Source organism: Urocampus carinirostris, chromosome 14 (assembly GCF_059441175.1).
Source record: "Urocampus carinirostris isolate Australia breed hairy pipefish chromosome 14, RoL_Ucar_1.0, whole genome shotgun sequence".
NCBI lineage: Eukaryota > Metazoa > Chordata > Actinopteri > Syngnathiformes > Syngnathidae > Urocampus > Urocampus carinirostris.
In genome coordinates, this window is record NC_142362.1 from 15,878,771 (window position 1) to 15,903,799 (window position 25,029).

Sequence of the window (25,029 nt, forward strand, 5' to 3'; positions counted from 1 at the left end):
GCAATGATGATTTCAGCCAGAAGATGGCATCAGCAAGTAGAACATTATTAAGTTACGGACACCATCTTTAAACTTGTAAATAATAAAGATTACCGTAAACATTTAAAAAAATATATGTGTTCAAAGCTGTACTGAACCTTTGAACAGTGATTTAATGGCAACATTCTAGCATTTCACAATGATTTCCTTCGTCGACTCAATTGTTGTTTCGCCATTTTCCTTTTTCTGTTCCCCTTTTTACAAACTTTTTAAAGATCCATTATTATCAGCAAAATAGGCAAGAAAATTCACTCGAGCACAATCATATCTCAAAACGTGTTGTCGGATTTAAAATTGTTTTCAAACTTATGCTAATTGACCAGGCAAGAGTCGCCAAGTTCCTCTCATTGGGTGTATTTGGGTTTATCCGAATTCCGATTTTTCGTTCAAAATCCGAAGCAAAATGGACTCAAACTCTTTAGTAGAATACTGATCTGGAATATAGAGTTATTCGAGTACCAAAGTATCACTGTTGTAGTGATGTATTCTCCGGAAAATATGGTGAAAAAAAACAATGTTTCACGCCACATCCATTAACCTTCAGTCTTTTAACTCAAACTTACTCAAACCCTCCTACAACAACATACCTTTCGGTCTCTCTATCATTTCACTCATGCGTCTTTTTAATCTTTTTAATAGGAGCTTTGCGAGCTTTTACTTTTCTTATTACACGATACTTCTCGGAACAGTCTCTTCATATTGCTGTTGTATTAATTTGAGGGTATTTTCTGGCGGGGGCCACTGCGGTCTCGCCAGTTGAATGTCTTCCTCGATTTGAAATAATTTCTTCGGGGGATCGGCTGGCGGGGGCCAAATCACAGATATCTTGCTCCCGTCAAACGTTTTTCTGGCTTCGATCCCGCCACGGTGTGTTTTGTTCCTGTCGAGTGAATTTATACTGCTAGCGGAATATCTCCATCCCGGTTTGGGGTCCGGCGGGACGACTTTCTGGCCGGGTTCATTATCGCAGATCCCTTTGGACTTTAGGAGTTGTTTATGGTGGTGCAGGCAGAAGAAGTGTCCGTGGAGAGAGACGTAATTTCCCAAGCTGCAACAGGCGTGAGTTATCGGGGTACGTTTAGGTGTAATCTGAAGAAGGGCCACAATTACCTTAGTTTACTTTTGCATTGCTCGCAGAAGAAGCAGGATTTATGGTATTTTTTTCGGTCCACCGTCCATCCGTCCATCGGGTAAACCCTCCTTCGGCAAACTGGGCACAGCTCGGACTTCGGAACTCGAGTCTGATGAAGGAGAAAGGTTCAACTCTTGAGGTTGTCGGTAAAAATGGTTACATATGCAGTATTCCCTTGATTTTGGCAGTTAAGGTGAATTTTGCAAATCGAAGCCATGTAGAACCTTTCATTTATTTGTAAACATTGTGAGGTATCCGTTAGGCGTGGCTTAGCCTGGAGGCAAAACAATTCTTGCGCTGGTCAGAAGACAGAGGAAAAGAAAGCCGTCTTTGCAGCTAAATGTCGTCATGTTGTGTGTTTGTGTGTGAGAAAAAATGTTGGAGATCATAATTTTAAGGTTTACAGGATCACAGTGGACAATCCTTGATCAAAAAAGAAGAAAATTGTCGTTAAATACATCAAAGCCAAAAGATTGGACCAGGGCACTCACTTCATTTCAGGTAATAGAAATTAAACGTTTATGATTCTCATTATCGCATACCTGTCAACTTGTATGTTTTTTCCGAACAAAGTATGTTTATTATGCATTTTAAGACGTGTACGACATATGAGAAAATCTGTACGTAAAAACGCAAATTTGTCAATTATGGGTACCATCCGGTATACACCGACTATCACGAAACAGCAAATCAATCAAGTCAAAGCAGTTCGCCGCGGAATCCTCAATCTCGTTAAAGTTTTTTTCCTTGCAAACGAAGCGAGCGGTTTGATGTAGTAGAAGGAAGTCCGTCTCCTTTTAGAGAACCGGCTTTTTCGGCTCAACTCATTAAAGAGAGCCGGTTCTCAAACGGCTCACTTGCTTTGATGCATTATATTACGAATTATTATGTCGTACAAAGAAGTTATGAAAAAAAGTAAGTATAAAATGAGAAAATGAAAATAGACAGGTTTGTGGTTATCCCTTTAATCAGTATATTACCAACAATATTTTAATGCAGAAAATGACTCAATAATTTGAATAAGAAAATGTATTATTCTACTTAGTTATATTTGCATGTATTTTTTCCTTCTACAGTGAACGTCCAAGCCACTTCATTTTTGAACTTTTTTATAATAAAACCTCATTCGTGTCGAGCAACTCAGGATCTCACAAAAAAATGTTAATTAACAATATATATGATATAACGAAACACATGTAAAATATAACATGTTAAACTACATAAATAAACACGTTTGAAAAAAAAAATATGGTGTAAGATTATTTTGTATTTTGTAAGTGAAAATACCACAGTCTGTAAAGGCATGGAGCCGTGGAGGTTGACAGGTATGCTATCGAGTCTGTTATTTATTATATCTGCAAAATAACTTTTCTTAACTTTAGCTCACTGCTAGCATGTAGCTTAAATGCCAACGGTAGCCTTGTAAACACTGCGTGGATTGAAAGTAAAAATAGGCGTGCATGGCAAACAATCGTTGGGTAATTTGTTGTATACATTTAACTATTCATGTATTTATTGTTTATTGTTTTCGATAGTTCGCCGATATAATAAGTAATATGGACTAGCAACAATCATAAACCTGATATAAAGTGTGCGCTGCAAACCTGAGCATTTTTAATGAGTGCCTTGGTCTAATCCTTTGGCTTTTATGAATTTAACCACAACTTATACAGGGAGTGCAGAATTATTAGGCAAATGAGTATTTTGACCACATCATCCTCTTTATGCATGTTGTCTTACTCCAAGCTGTATAGGCTGGAAAGCCTACTACCAATTAAGCATATCAGGTGATGTGCATCTCTGTAATGAGAAGGGGTGTGGTCTAATGACATCAACACCCTATATCAGGTGTGCATGATTATTAGGCAACTTCCTTTCCTTTGGCAAAATGGGTCAGAAGAGGGACTTGACAGGCTCTGAAAAGTCAAAAATAGTGAGATATCTTGCAGAGGGATGCAGCACTCTTAAAATTGCCAAGCTTCTGAAGCGTGATCATCGAGCAATCAAGCGTTACATTCAAAATAGTCAACAGGGTCGCAAGAAGCGTGTAGAAAAACCAAGGCGCAAAATAACTGCCCGTGAACTGAGAAAAGTCAAGCGTACAGCTGCCAAGATGCCACTTGCCACCAGTTTTGCCATATTTTAGAGCTGCAACATCACTGGAGTGCCCAAAAGCACAAGGTGTGCAATACTCAGAGACATGGCCAAGGTAAGAAAGGCTGGAAAAACGACCACCACTGAACAAGACACACAAGCTGAAACGTCAAGACTGGGCCAAGAAAAATCTCAAGACGGATTTTTCTAAGGTTTTATGGACTGATGAAATGAGAGTGAGTCTTGATGGGCCAGATGGATGGGCCCGTGGCTGGATCGGTAAAGGGCAGAGAGCTCCAGTCCGCCTCAGACGCCAGCAAAGTGGAGGTGGGGTACTGGTATGGGCTGGTATCATCAAAGATGAGCTTGTGGGGCCTTTTCGGGTTGAGGATGGACTCAAGCTCAACTCCCAGTCCTACTGCCAGTTTCTGGAAGACACCTTCTTCAAGCAGTGGTACAGGAAAAAGTCCGCATCCTTCAAGAAAAACATGATTTTCATGCAGGACAACGCTCCATCACACGCATCCAAGTACTCCACAGCGTGGCTGGCAAGAAAGGGTCTAAAAGAAGAAAAACTAATGACATGGCCTCCTTGTTCACCTGATCTGAACCCCATGAAGAACCTGTGGTCCCTCATCAAATGTGAGATTTACAAGGAGGGAAAACAGTACACCTCTCTGAACAGTGTCTGGGAGGCTGTGGTTGCTGCTGCACGCAATGTTAATCGTGAACAGATCAAAGCACTGACAGAATCCATGGATGGCAGGCTTTTGAGTGTCCTTGCAAAGAAAGGTGGCTATATTGGTCACTGATTTGTTTCTGTTTTGTTTTTGAATGTCAGAAATGAATATTTGTGAATGTTGAGCTGTTATATTGGTTTCCCTGATGAAAATAAATAATTGAAAGGGGTATACATTTGTTTTTTGTTAAGTTGCCTAATAATTATGCACAGTAATGTTCACCTGCACACACAGATATCCTCCTAAAATAGCTAAAACTAAAAAAGCACCACTCCAACTTCCAAAATATTCAGCTTTGATATTAATGAGACTTTTGGGTTCATTAAGAACATGGTTGTTGTTCAATAATAAAATTAATCCTCAAAAATACAACTTGCCTAATAATTCTGCACTCCCTGTAATATGTCTTGTTGGCTATTTATTGCTTTCTTGTTTTACTCTTTGTTTATTGTTGTGTCCTACTCATATGTACAGCGACCTTGGGTGTCCTAAACAGCACTTCGAAATACAATGTATTATTATTATTATTATTATTATGATAACTGTCTTCTTTTTCGTTGATCAGGAGTGTCCACTAGGATCCTGTATATTTCAATTTTTCAATCACAACTTTTTTTTCACTGATGGCACACAAAAACACTTTGACAATTTAATAATGAACTAGCGGAAACCAAAGCTTGGTTTCTTCAGTGTTTTGACCAGAGGTTAGTATTCTTTTGCCTCCAGCTTCTTTTGCCTCAGTCACGCTACGAAAGGGTCTTCACTCATATGATAGCTTGACAGATTTAATCAATTTACTTGTGCGTAATATTGGGCATGTGCAGTTTACCTGGGATATTTCTATGCCACAAGGCACTGTGGGAGTTTTAGTACAGATACGAATGATGCTCTCTGACTTACTCGCTAAAAAGCTTCATGTCTATTGGTTGATTTCCAATTTTTTTTGCCCCCATGGCAAAGAGTCCATAGTTGTATCCATCTATATATAGCGTAAGTCTATGCTTCTGGTGAGCCACACAAGACCAATTCATGTCTTATCTATGACTTATTTGGGAATATTGTTGCTTTTCACTTTACTATTGTTTTCATGCACTATTTTTAATTGCACTTTTATTATGAAAGGAAATTGTACTTACAATTTAGGGCAAGCACTACCTTGGTAATATGTTTGCCTATTATATTATTTTGTCTCATTTTACTCTTTCAAGTCCTTTTCAAGTCCGGGTTTTTCTTGTTCATTATGGCATGCCATGTGTAATTAACATTTACGACAAACTACGTTGATACCAATGACAATAAATACTACTCGATTCCATTCCATTCCATTCACCTCGATTTCATTCCATTCCAGAGCAAATAAGCGTCTTTAGTGAGTGGCATGAATGAAATCAGCCTTCAAGAGTGAAATGCATAAACAACGTTTATATATTATGGATACCACAGTTGTATCATCAATATTTAGTGTAAGTCCGTGCTTCTGGAAAGCCATATACGAGCACAACTTGTAAACAAATTCTCGTGCTTCCCTCTTCCAAACAGCATGCTTAAAGGGCTATTCTTTCATCACAAGACATATTAACAATTCATTTGGATTGCTTCAATCAGCACCCAGGAAACAGAAGGCAGTTCTCCGGTTTGAGCATACAGGCGCTTGTAAAGTGATGCAATAACCCTGCAAACTACATATTTTTCCGTGAAACCTAGTCACGGAAAAAAATCGAAGCATACGAAAGTCAAACCGCAAAATGGCGAGGGAATACTGCAGTTAGCAATGGATCACTTTTTGAGCACATGCATAGCAAAACATGCATCGCTCAGCTGCAAGAAAATGCAAAATCGGCCCATCTATAAAATGAGACTATTTCTGAAAATAAATTCATTGTACTGATAAAACTTGAAAAAGCCGAATCCAAAGCAAACTTTTAACCATTTTAATCCAAACTAACCCAGAAAACCAGAAGTGCGTTATTAGAAAGTTTAAAACATATCGAGATTCATATCGAATCGTCTTCTTACTCGTACTCAACGAAAAAGCATCCCGACTGTATCAAACTGAATAATGTTAATCTCACATTCATGAAACATTTTGCACTTTATGTATTAAAAACAGTATTGAATGTTATTTTTGTTTTTAGAAAGATGCACGCCGGATTAACATGACTGTATCCAATTAAAAGCAGAAGTACAAATATATGGAAGCCGTAAGGTGTCAAAAAGCAATGACTATAAACAGGGAATTATAAAAAATGGCTATATATGTATATATGTATAAAACAGGGTAAAACTATTATCAAATATGTCCTTACTATTCTTTAAAATGTATTAGTCAAAATATGTGATCGAATCACATGTTTTACTTAAAGATTTTTTTAGGTGTGCTAAGCTGCCATGCATAAACACCCTCCTCAAAAGAGGGATGGCGCCAGTTAGCAATTGCTAATCAGGGGGGTGGAGTGAAAATCCACACCAAATAATCTAGAGGTTATGCTTTTTTTTTTCAAACAAATTTGAAAAAATGCAAACTCATTTTTCATCCATGCCTCAGTTCCTTCACAGTTCATGCTTCCTTTTTTATTTATTTTACCAGAGACGACGTTCGTCCGATGCGTCTGCCGAGACACGGTTTGTGACGTCACCACTTCCGACACGGCATAGCTGAGACTGAGTGTCTGGCTCTCGTTTCGGGTCTGGTGAAAATCCTTAAGCATTTTCTCAGTGGCATCTTGGTCACTGGTTTGCGTCCGTCTCACTACTTTCCTTTTAACGGCGTCCGCGTATGAAAACGGAGGCGGCTGCCTTGAAGGGCCGGCAGACTGCTGACTGACACTTGTCGACACGACCTTGGACTGGAACATGTCAAGGTTTGAGGAACAGTCCGTAATTGATTTGCTCTCGGGAGCGGTCGATGCTTCCGTGGGTACATTGTGGAGATGGTCTTCCTGAAGATAGAGGGCAGGGCTTTGGCTCTGGGATCCCTGAATTTTGGAAGGACTTTGCGGTTTCACTTTGACGCAATCTCCGGCTTCGTTTTGAAATCTTGTTGCTAAGTCTTTACTTATCGTGTTTTTTTCCATTGATTCATAGTTAACTGCAAGACCAGATAAGTCCACTATAGGTAGATGGTCATTTATTGTATCCTCAAGGCTGTCTTCCAGGTCCGGGCCGAGCCGTTCTGGGATAGCGATAGGTTCTTTTCGGGTATAGGTTTTATTCATTTCAGCTTTTTGGGCCTCCTCGAAAAACTCCTTCTTTTCTTTAAATGAAGCGAAAGAGACTTCTGAGGTTTCTTCAGGGATATCATTGCTGCTTAGGCTTTCATCTGTATTTGAAACCTCTGGAGTTTTACATGTACGTTTTTCAATTTTCTCTGGTACCTTCCTCCCCGGCGTCTCTCCGGAGCCGGGGACGGCCTCAATTTTGATCTGCCGATGGAATGACGCGGGTATTTCTACAATTTCAGATTTCTTCTCAGATATCAGTTTTTGTGATATGAGCGGTGGTGGTGTAACCGGTGGAAGTATAACTGGGGGCGGGGTGACAACCCGCGAGAGCTTGGCCGTTGTGTCTTTCAGCCGTGGCAAATTTTCAGCTCTATCGAAGGTAGGAGAGGGTGTTATCCTCGTGAGTCGGGACGTCGGGGTGTCGCAGCGCCGTGGAGGGGGCGTGGGAGGCGTGGGAGGCCTGTGAAGCAGTGTCGGCGAGGGGGTAACTCTCTGGGGCGAGTCAGTCCTCCTGATGGACTCGATTGTGATGAACGTCGGCGAGGATGACCGGGTTCGTAAAGACGGCGAATGGGATCGAAGGTCGATCCGTTGATCTTTACAGTTTTCGCTCAAGATCTGGTTCTGGGTTTTCTTCTGGACTTTTGTAGAACCAAGGCTGATTTTGGAAATTTTTGCAGTTGTCTCAGTGACAGATTCCAATTCATTATTCTTTAAATCGACTTTTGGAGTGTTTGTAACAGGATCCTGTGGTTTTGGAAGCACTTCTCGGCTTGTGAGGCAATCTGAAAATATGCCGAGTTTTGTCTTGGAAACCATTTGCTCCCCTGTAATTAAACCTGACACCTGTTTCTGAGATGTTACGTTTTGCTCCGACTCGGGTGGCACCTTAATTGGGTCTGCACGACTTTCCTCTGGTGACGTGTTTACAGTCCTTGGAGTTTCTGTCACAGTTTTCACCTTTTGCGATGCCTTCAGATGATCCTTATGTGCTTTTAGTTGCTGGGAATTTTCGTCTTTGGGTTTTGTCACTGAAAGTTCTTGGATGGGAAGTTGTGAAGAAGCAATCATATCCTCTCTTTCTTTTACCGTTTCTGCCTTTGATTCTTGGCCAGTGTCTGGACTTTGATTTAATTGTGTGGCACCTTTTGACTTTTTGGACTTCTTTTTCTTCTTTGATGCCGAAGTTGCTGTTTGAATCTCAGTGACATTCGGCGTAACATCAGGGGACACTTTTATTATCACTTGCTTTGATTCGGTCTTTATCTCACTTGACTCCTCGATTAATTTTGGCACAGTGGAACTATCAACTTTCACCTGTGTCTTTCTCTCATCTTCCAACTTTTCATAAACCTGCTTTTCCTGCGTATTCTTTTTTATCTTTTGGGTTGCTTTAGCAATCTCGCCAGTCTCTGCTTTATCTGTTTGCTTCCGTTCAACCGAGGCAGTGTCCTGTTTTTTTGTCAGAGATTGATCAGAGGATGATTCTGGTTTCTCTTTTTTCTTGGACTGAGGTTGGGATTTCTTCTGGATCTGTTCATTAGCCACAAGTTTCACCTTTGTAAGAAGGTTTTTTTCAGTGACATCTTTCTTTTCAAAAGCTGTTTGCTTTTCAGTTTGGGGGGATTCGGTGATGTCAGTGTGAGTTTGGCCTGAAATGACAGCCTGAGTCGACACTTGAGAGGAAATGGAAAACGTTTTGTGTTTCGTTGAGTCCGCTCTGATGGCAGTGACGGAAGAGCTCTTTTGAACAGAGATGACTTTAGAAGCCTCATTAGACAGTATTTCCTGTTTGGAAGAAGATCTTGTGGTGCTGGCACTGCTCTGAATGGTTTTGGCTATAACTACCTGCTTGGTTGCATCACATGAAGAGGAACCAAAATTGGGCACTAAAGCTTCCTTTTCAGCTGTTGCCTGTTTTATTTTGGGCTTGCTATTTGGTTGCTTTACCTCTTCAGTAGCAATCATTTGAAGAGCTGCCGTAAGTGAGTCATTTACAAAAGGTGGCGTGGGAGTGGTTGGAGGAGTACTTTCCTCTTTATTCTTCCGGTATCTTTCCTCCGCTTTTATTAACGCGGTGTTAAATTTACTCGGTTTTGCCCTCATTTGAGGAGGCGGCGAAGGAGGTGGGGTAAATCTCAAAGGGGAGATGCATACTCTCCTTTGGGGTCGGGGCGATTCTGGTGGTGTGGGAACTTTGATTATTTTACGTGTCGTAGTTATGGACTGGCGAGCCTCTTCAAGATGCGTTTCAACTTTGGGCTGAAGCTTTGGGACAGGGCATAACGTTGGAACTTTGACTTTCTTTACCGTCATCTTTTTGGCTTTTTCCAGTGACACTTGGACTGCTTCTTTTGGTTTCTTTTCTAGATCTCGTGGAGGTGGGGGCGGCGGTGGTGATGGTGGAGGAAGGAAGTCCTGTTCATTGGTAGCCGGTGGAGGTGGGGGAAGAAGTTGTTCAATGTCAGAATCCACAAATGGAGGAGGCGGCGTTGGAGGAGGAGGAAGGTCTAATTCAACCACAGGTGGAGGTGGAGGAGGAAGAGGTAAATCAGGTTCCTCCACTTGTCTTTTGGGGTTGTAAACATCCGTTTTTACTTTCGTCTTATTTAATCGTATCATTCCTTTGGGTTTAAGATTACAGAATTCAGTTTTTAAAGTTTTGATGCCATGACTTTGTGTTATGGTTTTGTGCTTGATAACCGTTTTCGATTGCGTGCTACTGCTTTCCACTGTGCATGACTTTGATCGAATTGTTTCTGTTTCATTAGAAACAGTTTGGTTTGCTGTGGTAAATGCAGTTTTGATTTTTTGCGCGTTTCGATCTGTCTCCGCATCTAAATTCATAACGGGAAGTGTCTGCTTAACTCTGACTCTTCTGTAAGAGCTGTGTTTCCCTTTGGGAGTTTCACGCTGTGCCGTTTCCATAAGCGATTTAATCGTGCCTTTCACATCGCCTTTTATGACTTCTTCTTTCTCTACCAAAGTTTGCTCTTGGGTCTCATTTAATGACTTAATCGACATCTTGACATCACCTCTCACTTCTTCCTCTTCAGTACTCGGCATTCTTTGAATTCTTGTAGAAGACGGAGATTCCGTAAAGAGCTGTATTGTTCCTTTCACATCCCCCTGGATGACTATCTCCTGCTGGTGTGTTTTCTTTTCAGAAGAAGCATCTTGGAGGCATTGCATTGCTGACTGAATGTCACCCCTTACAATTTCTTCTTTTTCTACTTCACGAATCGTTTGTGTTGCCAGCTCAAGAGATCTTAACGAAGCCTTAACATCTCCAGGAACCAGATCCTCAGTGGTGGCTTCGACTCGGGAAGACGCCGATTTCTCAAGAGATTTTAGGGCTCCTTTGATGTTTCCAGGGATGATATCAGTCTTGTCCACTTCCTTTTGACGGTGTTGTGCCCTCTCCAGACATCGCATAGTTTTCGGTATGTTGCCTTTCACGACTTCCTCTTTCTCCACGATAACTCTTTGGTTTACTGACGCCGACAACAAGGTCAATGCAGCTTTCAAATCTCCTTTGATGATCTCCTCCTTCTGGAGGCCCTCTGATGAGACGACGGGCTCGGTCATAAAAACCTTAACGGTGTTGTGAACATCACCCGGTATGATATCGTCTACTGTGCGCTCAATTTGGGTTTGTTTACAACTGAGGATGACTTTCATGCCCTGAATGTCACCTCCAAGGATCTTCTCCTTCTCAACGGTAACAGGTGACGCTTCATCTGGTTCTAAATGAAGTTGTTTAAGATAATCAAGGGACCCAGATTCGATACATGTGGAATAAAAGTGAACGTTTCCCTTCTCAGTTTCATCTACTGTTATCCTATTTGATGTATAAGGCTGATCTGGGCTGGAAAGTCTTTCTAGAGCACTTTTTATGTCTCCCTTGACGACACCCTCTTTTTCTATGCTAACACGGTCTTGCTTGTTCAAAAGGGAGTAGATTGTCATTCGTACATCGCCTTTCTCGTCCTCCTGAATGAGAAGTCCGTGTTTGGCTGAGCTCCCATTATTGAAAAGGTTATTTATGGCTTCCTGAATATCTCCTCGTATGATTTCTTCCTTTTCGATAGTTTTGTTACTCTCTTGGTTGAAAAGCTGTTGCACCATAGAAGTGATATTACCCTTCTCTTCGGACTCAATGACCACCTGTCGCCCATATTGTTCCTGTCTGTTCAGAAGGTTCATCATTATGGTCTGCAAATCCCCTCTGATCACTTCCTCCCGCTGAATCTCAGGAGCTTGCTGATTCATTAGATTATATTTCGCCATCCTTACATCACCGATTTCATCAGACTCGATGAGTACTCCTTTAGACGTCACCATTTTCTGACTATAAAGCTCTTCCAGCGTCCCCTTGACACTCTTGCCCAAGATTTCTGTTTTCTCTGTTTTTGCCTCATTAAAATCATCAATAGGTGTCGTTTCAAAAAGCCATGTGGTTGATTTGACATCCGCTTTGACGATTTCCTCCTGAGTGACAGATGTCTCCTCATCTTCGTCGACTTCTTTTATGTGGTCTAAAGGAGTTTTCTCAAACAGCCAAACTGAATGTTTCACGTCCCCCTTTTCCACATCCTCCTTTTTGACCGTCTCAATCAAGTTTTCTGAGCTCAGGCTTTTTATTTTGTCAATCGACTGGGTCTCGAATCTCCATTTTGCCAACCTGACATCACCTTTTTGTATTTCACTTACGTCGACTGTTCTGACTGACTCCTGCAGCCCGATATCAGATTCAAAGCGAGTTTTATTTAGTTTAACATTGCCCCCTTGAACATCATCAACGGTCTTTATGACTGTCCTGTTTTCTTCAGATATCTTGTCAAGAGGCTGCGTCTCAAACTTCCACTTTGCTGAAGTGACGTCCCCTTTTTGCACATCCTGTGTGACAGATTTAATTACGTAAACCTCATCAGAGTCATTAATGGCGTCTATGGGTTTGGTTTCGAATAACCAGCGAGTTCCTATAACATCTCCACGTGACACTTCTTCACTGGTCACTGTGGTAACTTCATGGTAACGGCCTTCCTTGTCCTGAATAGCGTAAAGAGGCTGAGTTTCAAAAAGCATTGTGTAATTTTTTACATCGCCTTTCTCCTCGTCACTGCAAGAAATTGTTTGCACTGTGGATAGTTCTGGTTCTGACGCCGCCTCCTTAATTCGATCTAAGGAGAAAGTCTCGAAGATGAAGCGACCCTTGTGTACGTCTCCTCCGTGTACATCAGTGACTGTGGGACCTGTTGGTGTTTCTTCTTGTCCTTCGTGTATAGTGTCAATGGATTGATTTTCAAAAAGCCATTTACAGGTCACTACATTTCCTTTCTGAATATCCTCGATCTGAACTCTTTTGAGATGTTGCATCATTTCCTCCGACGTTGACGTCATGATATCGGACGTGCTGTGTTCGAAAATGTACTTCTTTCTCGACACTTCTCCGGATGCGATGTCAATCTCAGTGATATTCTTAAATGAGCTTGCGTCAACCCCAGAAAGATTCTCGATTTTTTCTGTCTCGAAAAGAAAACATGCCGTTCTGACGTCTTTTCCCTGAATATCCTCTTGATTCACAGTGCACACTTTTAATACAGTTTCTGTCTCGCCATGAATCGCATCAAGTGCTTGCGTCTCAAAAAGCCACGTGCATGTTTTCACATCTCCTTTTGGCATTTCTTCAGGCTGATTTTCTTGATTTATGTCCACTTTTTCATACAGAACGTCCATGGGTTGCGTTTCAAATAACCACTTGCAATTTTTGACATCACCTTTCACAATGTCTTGATTTGGACGTAGTACATCCTCGTCTTCAATGTTGCTGAAGTACTTGATGGCATCAAGAGGCTGCGTCTCAAACAGCCACTTGGCAGTTTTAACATCCCCGGATTCTATTTCCTGCTTTGATATGCCCTTTATTATTTGATATTTTTCAATGCTTTCATCAAATTGGTCGATAGGCCGTGTTTCAAACATCCATTTATATGATGTTACATCCCCGCTCACCACTTCTTCGTGGCGTACTGTCCTTAATTCATGGAAGTGGCCTGAACTGTCCTGCATGGCGTACAATAACCCAGATTCAAAAAGGTTTTTGTTTGATTGCACAGAACCACTCGTGACACCTTCAATCTCGATCTTTTGAGATTCATCCCATCTGTTTAGGTCCGTGCTCTCAAAGATATGCTTATAATTTGTCACGTCAACTTTGTCAATTTCTTCCAAGTCGACTGTCCGGATGACTACCTTCTTTTCGTCCCGGATCTCCTCCAAAGGTTGGCTTTCAAATCGCCATTTCTGGTGTCGCACATCTCCCTTTTCCTCATCGAGTTCGAGCCTTCTCTTCAGTTTGCCCACTTCTGCCAGCTCTTTGGGTTCATCGGTTGGCATGACCATTTCTTTTAACTTGCCGACTTCAGCAAGCTCCTTAGGATTCTCGACAGGGATTGTTTCAAAGTAATCCCTGGCGGATTTGACATCGCCTGCTATAATTTCCTCTTTTGTCAAAGGAAGGCTGTTTGAATCATCTTTTAACATGTCCATTGGCTGAGTCTCAAACACCCAACAATTCCTGCGAACATCTGCCCTGCAACTAGTGCCGTCCTCCTGTGTGAGGTCTTCCTCTACGTTTACTGTGCGAATGATCTCTTTCTTCTCCTCACGTATATGCTCAAGCGGTTGACTCTCAAAGCGCCATTTTTGATGTCTCACATCACCTTTTATTTCCCCATTCATCATTGACTTTTCAAGTTTCCCCACTTCGGGGAGGTACCTCCTCTCTAATTGAGGGCTGCTTTCAAAGAAGTTTCTCGCTGATCTCACATTACCCCCAATAATTTCTTCAACAGACTGCGCCACGGTATTTGAACTATCCTTCAGAGAATCCATTGGTTGGGTTTCAAACACTAAGCAGTGTTTGCGCACATCTGCCCCGGTTACCTCCTCCGTTTTTGAACTTTCCAACTCAGTAAGGGAATCCAAAGTCTTTATCTCAAACAACCACCGGCCCCAGTCGCCTTTGTTGTTGTCTTCCATGGAAAGACTACACACCAACTTAAAAGATGAAACAGCTTTGCTCATATCAAGAGGTTGGGTATCAAAGAGCCAACGAGAGGCGATGGAGTTTTCTAGTTCTGTCTCAATTTTGCGCACAGATATAATCTCCAACATTTGATTGGACTGCCCCATGATGACGCATTTGAATTGAGTGTCAAAGGTGCTTGTTAAGGTTTTCTTGTCATCATTAATTTCTTCAACGACAGATCTTAAACTCAACAGATGGTTCTCATCGATTGTCTCTGTGTGTCCCAGGCATTCCATGTACTTATTGTCAATCATGTAAATGGTGGCGTTTCCGTCCTCTTCGGTAAATACAATCTCTTTGGTCAGCTCCTCTTCCTTATGCATCTTATTGAGGCCCTCCATCGTTTGGGTTTCAAACAACCACGCCGCAGCTCGGACGTCTCCTTTATCATACTTGTTGAAATTGTTGCGATACTCCATTAAGTCGCTCTCACGTGGCCCCAGCTCGTCAATCGGCTTGGTCTCAAACATCCATGCCGTGCGCCTCACGTCGTTTCCGAGAATCATTTCTGTCTCCATAATCCTGTTCTCGACTTCGTCTCCGTCCAGGTAATCATTATTGATGGCATCTAATGGCTTATTTTCAAACATCCAGCGTCTTGCCTGCACATCTCCCGGCAGGATCTCTTCCCATTCATAGTCCTCATCGGTAACTTCAGCCTCATCCTCATACATGTACGGTTGACTAGCACACTGGTTGTTGACTGTCTCGTTGTATTCATTGTAGAACTCCTCTTCGATATTTTTCCTAACCCCAGGATGGATGTGCTTGTACAGACGTTTCAATTCAGACATGCTCCTCTGTTTGATGTAAGCTTCTTTGCTGAGAGTTTTGGCCGAGTTCACCAGTCCTTGAGGATCCTCGGGTGGGTATTGGGTGACGGGGCTATTTTCAATGCCTGATGACATTTGGAGTAAATCTGGTGGTGGTGGGGGAAGGTAATCAGAGTCTTCAATGGCAGGCGGTGGCGGTGGCGGTGGTGGTGGTAAGTCCTCGTAATCTATCCTGGCGTATGATGCGTCCTCCGCCTCCTCGACTGCTGACTCTTGGTTTACCTCGTTAGTCACTGTGTTGCTTTGGGTCACATTGGAGGACCATTTGAACCGATTGATGTCACGTCCAATCTTATTTGAAGAGCAAAATTAAAATTTGTGGGTAAGTTACTCCAAAATCCCCAGGTAATTCCATGTCATTACACCTTCAGATAAAGCACTCATAATAAGACACAATCTTTCCAAATCATTATAGTTGTCAGGTAATTCATTTTATTCTTTTTAAACATTATTTTTCCACTGAGCGGGAAATGGAAAAATACGTTTCTAAGTATACAAAGCAAATGATTACCTTAATTGGTTTGTGTGGAGCCGCTTCTTCAATGGTTCTTTCAAAATGAGCCCTCAGTTCTTTCGTCGTGTACTTCGGACATTCTTCCTCTGTTTATCAGCGTTAAAAATTGAATGAATGTGTGTTTTATTTGCGTTGGAGCAACGTTAAGTTAAACAATGACACTCAATCACTCACCCTCATTTTCATGGTCTTGAAAGTTGGTGCCACTGTCTGACACCTAGGTATAAGACAAGAAACAGATATAAATTCCTCTGTCATCATATTTTCCAAACAGAACAAACTTAATGGCAGCTTGTGCCTAGATTGGTAACCAGTGATTAAAAAAAGGAGTCACCATTGTTCCTTGGTTGTCTAGTAGCTGCTGACTGGCCGTGACAACCTGATTCCCACCACTTGAAACAGAAATCTCAGAACGTGAAACTTCCTGTAAAAAAATAACAGTGGTTGATGGAAGGACTGTTGCTGTGGAAATCACCAAGGTTGAAACAGAAATATGTCAGCAAAACAAAACAAACGGTCTAATCCAAACTTATTATTATATGAAAAACTGACACGTTGCACGTATTAAACTATAGTGGTTCCTCAGCTTTGGAACATTTTTCCCTTGACCGACTTGCCCCTCGACCAAAACTATTAGAGAGAATTTTGCCTTTGCTTTCGACCAAATTTAATCTTTCGAACGGCCTGCATCGAAAAGGGGACTTTTCACATGGTCAGGACAGATTAATCAGAAAACTGTATTCAGACCTCGACCAAATCGAACCTCGACCTTCCACCTAGAATTAAGCTCAAAAGCTGAGGGCACCTCTGTAAAAAACATTTACTTGCAATGGTCCTAAAACCAACGTGACAAAATGCACTTTATGAAGGTATAATAATATTTTTGAAGCCTAAGGCTACTTGTTGTGTGGGGTGGGTTGGTTGGTTGTATCCCTTAACCACTAGGGTCGTTCCTGTGATGTATCTTGTGATGTATCTTGGGCAAGTATATTTCTATCCAGGGGACCTTTCACGTGTTCGGTAAATGTGCTAACCACTACACTACAGAAACACTTGTATAAAATTGTTTAATGCCAACACGGATCTAAACCCGCAGCAGATCTCTATTTCCATCCACTTCCGTTCATGCTGTGTTATCACAGAAGAAAATCAAGCAGGAACTCGACAGATATCGCAACGCAGTATCATTTTTTTTCCGATAGCGGCAGGATGACAACAACATAGAAGGATGTTGATTCACACTGTACCACCAAATAATGGAAAAGTAGAACTCAATAAATGCGAGTTGGTGTGAATGAGGTAAGACGTATCCCAAACCTCCCTGTTCATTTTCATAACAAATGGCATATTGTTGTAAGGCTCAGCCATGCGTGTTTGCCGGCTAAATGAAAGCACGGGATTCCTGTCTCGGCTAATGTTTCCCTCCCGCTTGATGATCGACATCTTATTTTCTGCCATGCATCGCCACCCGTAATTGGGCAAAATGGCCTGTAATGTGTGTACCTGCAGACTGCTGTGCTGGATGTGGAAGTGGGTTACATGTGATGTGGTGGTAGAACTTGTTTCCTGGGTTTGAAATTGTTTCCTCACACTGGCAAGTCCCCCAGGTATCGAACGGATCTCAGACTCCTCCATGACCTAATGAAGCAGGGAATATCATTAGAGGGTTGCACCACATGTCAAGTTCATCTTTAGCCCGCTAATCAGCCGTTGCCGACCTTCTGCATCCGACCATGTAAAGGGATATCGGAAAAACAAATGAAAATAAGACGGTTTCGCTCGTTGTTGTGGTTATAAATCATTGTATTGTGTTTTTCACCAGCAACCAGGTCACACGGAACCAGTGTTTTTCAACCTTTTTTGAGCCAGGGCACTTTTTTAGTTAAAAAAAACTCGAGGCAGATCACTTGTCGAAAATAGTTAATGTAATCCCCGACGCCAGTTTAAGTTTAAATGTGGGTTGCGTAGTTTGAGGTATCCTTGAAAAGTTTAAAATTGAATATTTTCTCTATTAAGTATGGTTTAACAATGCCCGACTATGCCTAGCTGCTTTGATCTTACTTTTATCATCAGTTTTCTGGCCATGCAGCTCATTACGCTGGAGGCGGGGGGATGGGGGAGAAGAGTGATTTTATGCACGTGGTTGCAGTCTTCTTTAATGACTGGATGAAATGGTGAAAGTAAGAAAAGGACTGTTTCAAATACAGTCCAAATGCCAAACCAGACTATAAAGGCAGTTGGGTAAAAAATAACCCAAGTTTGGGTAATAAATGGACCAACCCAATCTTTGAGATTATTTGACTTAAGATCCTCCACAAAAATTATGTAATATATTTTTATTTTATTTTAAGTCAAGTCATGTTTATTTGTATAGCCCTTAATCAACAGAATTGTGCAAAAAGGAGTATTTTTGTTCAAAATAACACCGACCATATTTAGTTGATTTTATACCAAAACAATCCGGGTCATTTTGTAGAACAACCCAAACAATTGGGTCATTTTTGTTGTTGGAAAACAACTCGGAAAAATGGGTCAAATTGACCCAAGTATTAGGTTCGTCCCATTTTTGACCCAAGTCGTTTTAGAATATACTATAATGCTATTTTCTCCCATATTCCAAAGACATGCATTTCAGGTGAATTGGCCGGTCCAAATTGTCCCTAGGTGTGAATGAGCGAATGAGTTGTCTGTCCCTGTGTGCCCTGCGATTGGCTGGCAACCAGTTCTGGGTGTCCCCTGCCCACTGCCCGATGATTGCTGGGATGGGCTCCAGCCCCCCCGCGACCCTACTGAGGATAAGCGGTACGGCTAATGAGATGAGATGAGATGCTATTCAAAATAAATGTTTACAAACAGCTACTTAGTTATCATGTCTCCATTGACTCGCTACGAAGGCGGATAACCTGTGAACTACACGCTAGCTAGCGTGGCTAACATCAGTTTGTGTTCGCTGGTTACTTAAATCCCCAATGTGTAATATTTTCCCACTAGATGGCACTGTGTTTTCTGGTACCATTGAAGGCCAGTGTAACTTGGCAGAGCGTGGCGGCAGGATGCCGGAAGAACATGGTGCAGATCTAAGAAGGGATTCCACAGTGAAATAGAAATAACAATTTATGAAAATTACATTGGTACGATCATGTCTTTTTACAGAGAATTCAAATTGCTTTTTACTGGATTAAAGTTTTTTTTGTACCACTAAGAGACACCTAATATTAGACAATGTCCCCTAAAAAAAAGCAGAATATATGGGTTCTAATTTTCTAATATATTTGCAATTTTACTGTTGTCCTAATGTACATAGAAATATAAAGCATTATATCGATTTTTTATTTTATTTTAATTTTTACGTGTAGCATTCTTAAGACTCTAATACAGGAGTCATTGGATGTTTTCTTTTTGAAATCACACTTTTGACAGGATATTTTATCGAGTCTACGTGACTGACTGTTTAGAATTACTTCAATATTTTCTCATTCGAAATAATCAAAATTTCAAAATGAATTTGATCAGCTTACGGTGCAAACATTTCCCTGTGCAAAAAAAAAACTGTCGCAGAACAAATTGCGTTTGCCGTCCGTGCCTTGTCCTTGAAAAGTGAATGCAACAATTTTTCTTTTCAGCATTCTTCTATAGAGCGAGCTAGAATCTTGTTTCCATCCTATTTATATATACAGCCTATTTGTACGGACCGAGAAAGGCCGCTGACCCCCCTGCCGTTTCTCTCCCCTGCTGTGTGACTGTCAACATCTCCATGAATACGACACGACAACATTAGCAAAAAAAGGTGACGGCGGGCTTATTTTTGCACAACCCTCGAGGCCATCCATGTACAGTATTGCCTAGATTTTTGCAGTTAATCTGTTCAATAACCTTCTATCTATATTAGGTGAATTTATTTTTAATGTAATTTAGTTGTAATTAATGCACCTTATGGTTGAATTTAACAATTGACTTGATGTATTGACGTCTCAATGTATTCATTCATTCTATCATTATCAGGTCTCTACATTGTTCCAAAGGGTATCTTGTTTCCTGTTAGGTAGATACCTTGAAACATCTCAAACACCTGCAGGATCCAGTTTCCCTCTAATCCACTAATGTTTCCCTTTTGTTATAGCCCACCCCCTTTCACTGTTGTATCTATCCATATGTAGTGTAAGTCCATGCTTTTGGTAAGCAACGAGAACATGTTGCAAACACACCGGACGCATTAATGTAGCCGACTTTTGGAGCAAAAGCAAACAAGTGCTGTACTTTGTTGATTTTGTTGAGTGACAAAAATTAACTCCATCTTTTATATAGTGAAACAATTAAAATGTGAAAATAACTATGTGGGTGATTCTCTATTTGGAGCATATTATATTCGAGATGAGATGTTTTTCTTACCCTGATCTTTCTATAAAATCGACAAAATGTTTCCTAAAAGTATTTTGATTATCCACTTTGGGTGTTTGCATAATTTAATGCTGAATAAAAATCATTTCAAATATTTTTTGGGGGTATTTTAGATAGCTTTTTGGTGATATGCGCTCAATTTTACTGTGTACGCAGTGCAATGTAATCAACTTCCTCAAGAGGTTTGGGTTATCTCATCTCATCTCATTAGCTGCACCGCTTATCCTCAGTAGGGTCACGGGGGTGCTGGAGCCCATCCCAGCAATCATTGGGCAGGGGGCAGGGGACACCCTGAACTGGTTGCCAGCCAATCGCAAGGCACACAGGGACAGACAACTCACTCGCTCATTGACACCTAGGGACAATTTGGACCGGCCAATTTACCTGACATGCATGTTTTTGGAATGTGGGAGGAAACCGGAGTGCCCGGAGGAAACCCACGCAAGCACGGGGAGAACATACAAACTCCGCACAGGAAGTCCGGTAGCTGGATTTGAACCCACACAGGAGGTTCCAAAGACCTTAGAAGTTCTCTTTAATAATTTGATAAACTGCACTAAACTTAATTTCATCATGCAACTAAATTTTATGAATTTATAATTCTACATGTCCCAGTAGTAATTATCCACCCTATGCTCAGTTGCCCCCCGAAAAGACTACAATTCCATAAAAGCCTTTTACAGGAAGTGACATCATTTGATTTTGGCGGGAGTTCAACGTAAAGTTCAAATTTTACTCTTCTTAATATTTATTGTATTTTAAGGTTGTTAAACTGGTATGAAGCACTCTTAAAGATTCCATCCTATTATGGCGAAATATGAAAACTGTTTATTGAGTACAATTTAAAGACAATCATTAGATTTAGTTATTAAAGTTTTGTTAATCTGTTGAATGTTAGTTAGCTAAAAGTTGATCAGCTAAAGAGCTACAACTTGATTAGCTATAGTAGTATAGATGTATGTCTTTATAAACAAAACGTTTTTAAAAAGAAAAATATTAGGGTGGAAAACATTTAGTGACACTGTTAAGGAAAAAAAACTATAATTGTAATTTTATCCTCACCTGAGCTTCACAACTATATATTTCTCAGTGTTAAATATATTAGTGTTGTAATAAAATCATGAAAACATGAAATTTAGTTTTTTTTTTTCTTTTAAAAAAATACTGCACCTAAATGTTGCTGCAAAAATATGAACCGCCCACATCCGTAATGATGTTGCAAATGCTTGCCCCCCAATCGGTTTTACAGATTTATTAGTTTGTCAGGATAGGATTTGTTCGGATTGCTCCAATCTGCGCCCAAGAAACGCTGTAGAACATCCATCCATCCATCCATTCATTATCTGCACCACTTATCCTCAGTAGGGGCGCGGGGTGCTGGAGCCCATCCCAGCTATCTTCGGGCAGTGGGCAGGGGACACCCTGAACTGGTTGCCAGCCAGTCCCAGTGCACACAAAGACAGACAACTCACTCGCTCATTTACACTTAGGGACAATTTGGACTGGCCAATTAACATGCATGTTTTGGACTGTGGAAGGAAACCGGATTGCCCGGAGAAAACCCACGCAAGCACGGGGAGAACATGCAAACTCCACACACGAAGGTTCGATCTCATGACCTCAGAACTGTGCTGCACACACGCCTAACACTGCATTGCCGTACTGCCGCAGTGGAACATAATACAAAAAAAAACCAAGATGTCAAAAAGTGAGAGGATAATGACATCAATGACAGAAAATAAACGTACCCTGCTTGGGATGGTGCCCTCTGCTTGCTGGTACGTGAAGGCCCTAAAGTGGTTCAGCACTTGGTTCTTCTGGTCAAAATATCTCAGGAGCTCCTGCTCGGCTCAAATGCGTGCTGCCAGCAGCTGGAGACACACAGAGACGGTAAACTGTTATCGAGTTTGGATGTTAATGGGGGTCGTCGTGTGCCACTTTGCAAGGAATACTCACTGACTGTGATTCGAAAGTTAGCTCAGAAGATAAAAATCATAACCACATTCATACAAAAAGGACTTTCTAAAGAAACAAAAATCAGTAGGTTCTTGTTGAAACCAATGAGAATATTACTGTGATTATGCAAAGTACAGAAACTGTAATTATTTTCCACAGAGCATAACGAATATGTGCCTGCAACTTGTGTTATTTTTCTCGTTAAAACACAAATATTGATACAAATTGCATGTTGTTAGTGATATTGTTAACAATTTAACAATGAGGGAATCAGGATTTGCCAAGGGAAAATGTTTTTAGTAGACACTCAACTTCAAGAATGAAGCTCATCAATGAAGGGCCATTGTGATTTTCTATGATTTTTTTTTTGGGCATTGAAAAATCATTGTCGATGTATTTGAATATATAATAATCTTCAAACCCTTTAAAATGTTTTTTTTTAAATTAGTTTTTAATTTATATATGTAAATCATTCAGAAGTTGTGTATAAGGCAAATGTTTTTGTGCCTACCTGAGCCGATTTTTACCTTAGTCCTAATACCGACAACTTTGTTATAACACAATAATAACACAGTAACGGCATAGTAATAACACAATAAGATGTTACCTTAGAAATGCATATCAAACTGGTAGCCTTTAGCACCAATCAGTTACAGAAATGTAGCTCTCTGCTTCGAAAAGGTTGAGACCTCTGATGTAAGATGCCCCTTAATATTTTATCAACGCCAGTTTTTAATAATTAATCACAAGTTAATCAGAGGTTTGTTAATTGGAAGTGAAAAACTGTGAAGAATGTAATTTACTTAGGCCATTGGTATCTCATTAATGATATTAGTGTTGATAACATAATTCAAAGTAAAAAAAAAACGAGAAAAAAATGAATAAATAATTACTTGTCTGCCTGCCTGCTATTGGTTAGCCTCACGGCTAAATGTAAATGCCAATATGCTATTAGCTGGACCTTTCTGTCTTTTTTTCGGTTTGGAATCAGTTTTGCTTTGTAAAGACTTAGAATTTTCAACAGTATTTTTTCGCTATGGGTCATAAGGCTTGCAGTGATGCTAAAGGGAAAAGCAAAAACATGATAACCGTGGAAATGATGCTTGAGAATGTCAAGGAAAACGAAGAAAGGCACACGAATCACTAGTTACATGGCTGTCGATGATTGGGGCTGTTGTTAAAAATAAGGGGACAATAATTACTTGGATTTTTGTTTTTAGAAGCAAAGTACCCAATAACATCAAATTCTCAAACTTCAATAAAGCACACAATCAAAACCACTGGTGCACTGAAGCCAATGTCAAACATTTATAACCTTTTATTGAATGACTTGAGGTTCCCGGTCATTAATTCGGATCTTAATTAGGCAAGATCTGCTTTAAAGGAAGGTATGTTAAATAAATCGGACCTTTAAACTTTAATAACTGATTGAAACAAAACGACACAGTAACTGGCTACAAATTCCAGGTCAACCCCTGCGGGGGCGCACTGTATATAGAAACGATTAAATGTTATAGCGGATTGTAAAATTTAAAGCCAGAAATGTCTAAGGCTATCTATTGACACGTTATGCCGTGTGGCCGGCTCCGATAACAAGAAAGTGAAGTAATCGGGGCGCCTTACAAAAATAAATGGAGCCTATTTTAAACTTCACCATGAAGGGTTATGTTGGTATACCAGACATGAGCAAACTGCCTCTTAGTATTTTGAATAGCGCCCACCAAACAAAAATAGTAAAAATATCATGTTAAAACAGTACTACTGATAACTTTTCCCTTTTCCTTCAATGGCCACATTTCCTGAAAGCTTGCAAACTTTAAAACGATAGTACCATTAAAGCTTCTTTTTTACTCTCTTTTTCAACCTTGTTCAAGTTGACTTTCAAGCCCTTAAATGAAAAAGAGGGGACAAAAGAAAACAAAAAATGGACAGTTCCCTGACAAGATTGGAGAGGTGACAGAACGATCATGAGGGTAGAACAATCCACAGAGCTTTAAATATGGCTTAAACGAGTGCTAATCCTTCAATCAACTCAAGTGTGGTTGCCATTGGTGTAATTTAACAAGCTCATAAATAAGTTGTGCTTGTTTGTTAATTGAAAATGTCCCAGTGTAGCATTTTTAGCAAGCACAAGGTTATTAACGCACTTAAACATTGTTGTTTTCAGCACATTTTATCAAATTTTGTGCGCAAAAAAAGGATATTTTATCTGTCAACTTAAATGGTAAATGGTATGCATTTATATAGCGCTTTTCAAGTCAATGAGGACCTCCCAAAGCACTTTACAATGTGCTTCACACTTACCCATTCTCACACACACTCACACACCAATAGGGAGTCAGCCATGCATTGCGCCTACCTGCTTATTGGGGGCATTAGGGATTCAGTGTCTTGCCCAAAGACACTTTGACATATAACACGGAGGAGCCGGTAATCGAACTTGTGACTTTTCCCCATCGTTTTCTTATAAGCCACTTAACAATTTTTTGTATAGGAACGTTTTTTTTATTTATTTTAAAAACCACCATCTTCCCCATTTCGGCTCTATCCCTGAACGTCTAGATTACGGGTAACAGATGACTACATCATCATATATTGTTACTCACCAACACTATCTTTTTGTGTGTTACTCTACCACTTTTCTCTCCTTTAAATCTATGTTTTTTTTTAATTTATTCATTGTTTGGTTTGTTTTTGTTTTACATCTAAACAACAACAAACAATTTTGACCTAAGACCGGTATTTTAGTCCACAGCTGCTTAACGTGAAGCGAGACTAAGTCTGAATAAACAGGTCCAACAATCGCATTCGATAACCGTTTTGGTGAAAATTGTCCACTTTTAGTTTTAAACGGGCACATATATTTTTTATTATTTTTTTTAAGTTCTCTGCTGATTTATTGTATTTTGCGCAAAAACATCTACCGCTTTTTAATGTCAAAAAGCATGTATGTAGATTGTCACGGTTGCCATGGCGCCAGCTGCAGCTTGTTGACGGATTGGCTCCCTG

The 25,029-nt window shown here is 40.5% G+C and overlaps 1 protein-coding gene across 1 annotated transcript; it reads right to left on the reverse strand.

Annotated features, from left to right (window-relative positions):
* Positions 1-1,188: 1,188 nt before the first annotated feature.
* Positions 1,189-24,557, reverse strand: xirp2b (xin actin binding repeat containing 2b). Its single transcript, XM_088353502.1, has 8 exons — positions 24,546-24,557; positions 21,813-21,881; positions 17,170-17,304; positions 16,001-16,090; positions 15,841-15,883; positions 15,664-15,752; positions 6,590-15,443; positions 1,189-1,280 (listed from the first exon to the last, which is right to left on the reverse strand). The coding sequence occupies exons 1-8, from the start codon at positions 24,555-24,557 to the stop codon at positions 1,189-1,191; spliced, it is 9,384 nt and encodes a 3,127-aa protein (XP_088209628.1).
* Between the last annotated feature and the right edge of the window lie 472 nt (positions 24,558-25,029).

What these genes read in the sequence shown, in the direction of transcription:
- xirp2b (XM_088353502.1), bottom strand. An exon ending in TAGACAACCAAGGAACAATG is followed by an intron (nt 15,884 to 16,000) that starts GTGACTCCTTTT and finishes TCTTATACCTAG; the next exon opens with GTGTCAGACAGTGGCACCAA. An exon ending in TCAAGACCATGAAAATGAGG is followed by an intron (nt 15,753 to 15,840) that starts GTGAGTGATTGA and finishes GCTGATAAACAG; the next exon opens with AGGAAGAATGTCCGAAGTAC.